This window comes from Talpa europaea (assembly GCF_964194135.1).
Source record: "Talpa europaea genome assembly, chromosome: 8".
NCBI lineage: Eukaryota > Metazoa > Chordata > Mammalia > Eulipotyphla > Talpidae > Talpa > Talpa europaea.
Genome location: NC_140075.1, coordinates 1,211,085 through 1,212,808, shown reverse-complemented (window position 1 = coordinate 1,212,808; position 1,724 = coordinate 1,211,085). Strand labels below are relative to the sequence as shown.

Below are 1,724 nucleotides of genomic sequence, written 5' to 3'. Positions count from 1 at the left end.
TACTCGCACTCCCCAGTTCCCTGCACACCCATCCCTGTGGGGTCTCCCCAGACAAGGGCTGTGCTGGAGGACCAGGGACAGGCTCCCCAGGGTGGGGAGGGGCTGGGCATGGTCACGTGTCCTCTGGGGCTGTGCCCTGGAAATCTCTGGGAGGTGTGCTGGGCATAGACGCTGGTGCCTGGGCAAGAGGTGGGAGCCCCGTGGCTGGGTTTGTCAGCTGAATGTCACCAGAGTTGATGACAGATATGACATTTTCAGATTTTCAAATTTTGTAGGGGAGAGTTGGAATTTTTCAGTTTTCACCACTTTTCAGGTCTTACTTAGAAAATGTTAATGGTACATTCACATGCGTGGAAATATACGGGCTGAATAATGAAGTCGATGAAGATGATGATTTTTGACTCAATAGGAGGTAGAAGGAGTAATTATGTAGAAAATAGATTGATTTATTACCATTATGATAACTCTTATATTACATCTTGGAAGTTTTTTACATTTTCATCCCTTCACCTTTCTCAATACAGATGACTACAACAGGGGTGACCAATTTAATGGCCGTGACAGAATTCTTCCTCATGGGTTTCTCCACCCAGGGGACCATGGGCTTCTTGCACCCACTGCTCTTCTCCCTGGTCTATCTCAGCAACCTGCTGGGGATCAGGCTCATCATCCTCATCACCACCCTGGACCGGCACCTCCACACCCCCGTGTACTTCTTCCTGAGGAGTCTGTCATTCTCGGACCTCTGCCTCTTCTCAGCCATGGTCCCCAAATACATTGCCAACTTTCTGAGGCACAGCAGTTCTATCTCCTTCCCAGGCTGTGTCCTCCAGGTCTTTACGGTGGTTATTTCAGTAGCTACAGAGCTTTACCTGCTCACAGTGATGAGCCTTGACCGCTATGCTGCCATCTGCCACCCCCTGCACTATGAGGTCATCATGAGCAGGGACAGGTGTGTGCAGCTGACAGCTGTGTCCTGGCTGGCTGGGTGTCTCTATGCTGTGATGCACACAGCTGGAACCTTCTCCTTGTCCTACTGTGGGTCTAACGTGGTCCACCAGTTCTTCTGTGACATCCCCCAGTTATTGGCTATTTCTTGTTCAGGAAATTTAATGAGTGAACTTGTCCCCATTCTCATCAGTGTAGTGTTGAGTATCTGCTATTTTATTTTCATCATTTCCTATGTGCACATCTTCTCTGCGGTCAGGAAGATCCCATCCACTGAAGGGAAGGCCAAAGTCTACTCCACCTGCCTTCCCCACCTGCTGGTTGTGGTGCTGTTTATCTCCACTGGATGCTTTGCTTATCTGAAGCCGACTTCAGGGACCCCGTCCATGTCTGACCTGGTCATTTCTATGTTCTACACGGTGGTGCCCCCCACCTTTAACCCCGTCATATACAGTCTGAGGAATATAGCTTTGAAAACGGCTGTGGGGAGACTGATAAAAGGCCAATTCTCCAACAAATAAGGCATCATCAATTATTCACCCGTATTTATTCAGTTTCCCACTAACTCTACATTCATCGTTCACAAGGTGAAGATGCTTCCCATTAGTATTTTTCTTTTGTCGCAAATTCATACTCTCATGTTGTCAATGTGCTCCTGTTTCCTAAAATAATACAATCCTTTGCCAATCCTCTCCCTGTGTGATGTTCATAAACTGAATCCAGCTCACTGTTAAAAACATGTAGTTGGTGTAGAAAGAATGTTTTAGAAATCACAC

General features: G+C 47.4%; 1 protein-coding gene across 1 annotated transcript; it reads left to right on the top strand.

Moving 5' to 3' along the window:
• Nucleotides 1-761: 761 nt before the first annotated feature.
• On the top strand, nt 762-1,469 carry LOC311176121 (olfactory receptor 14A16-like; the record flags this gene model as incomplete). Its single annotated transcript, XM_084241442.1, has 1 exon — nt 762-1,469. The coding sequence occupies one exon, from the start codon at nt 762-764 to the stop codon at nt 1,467-1,469; it is 708 nt and encodes a 235-aa protein (XP_084097568.1).
• Nucleotides 1,470-1,724: the final 255 nt, after the last annotated feature.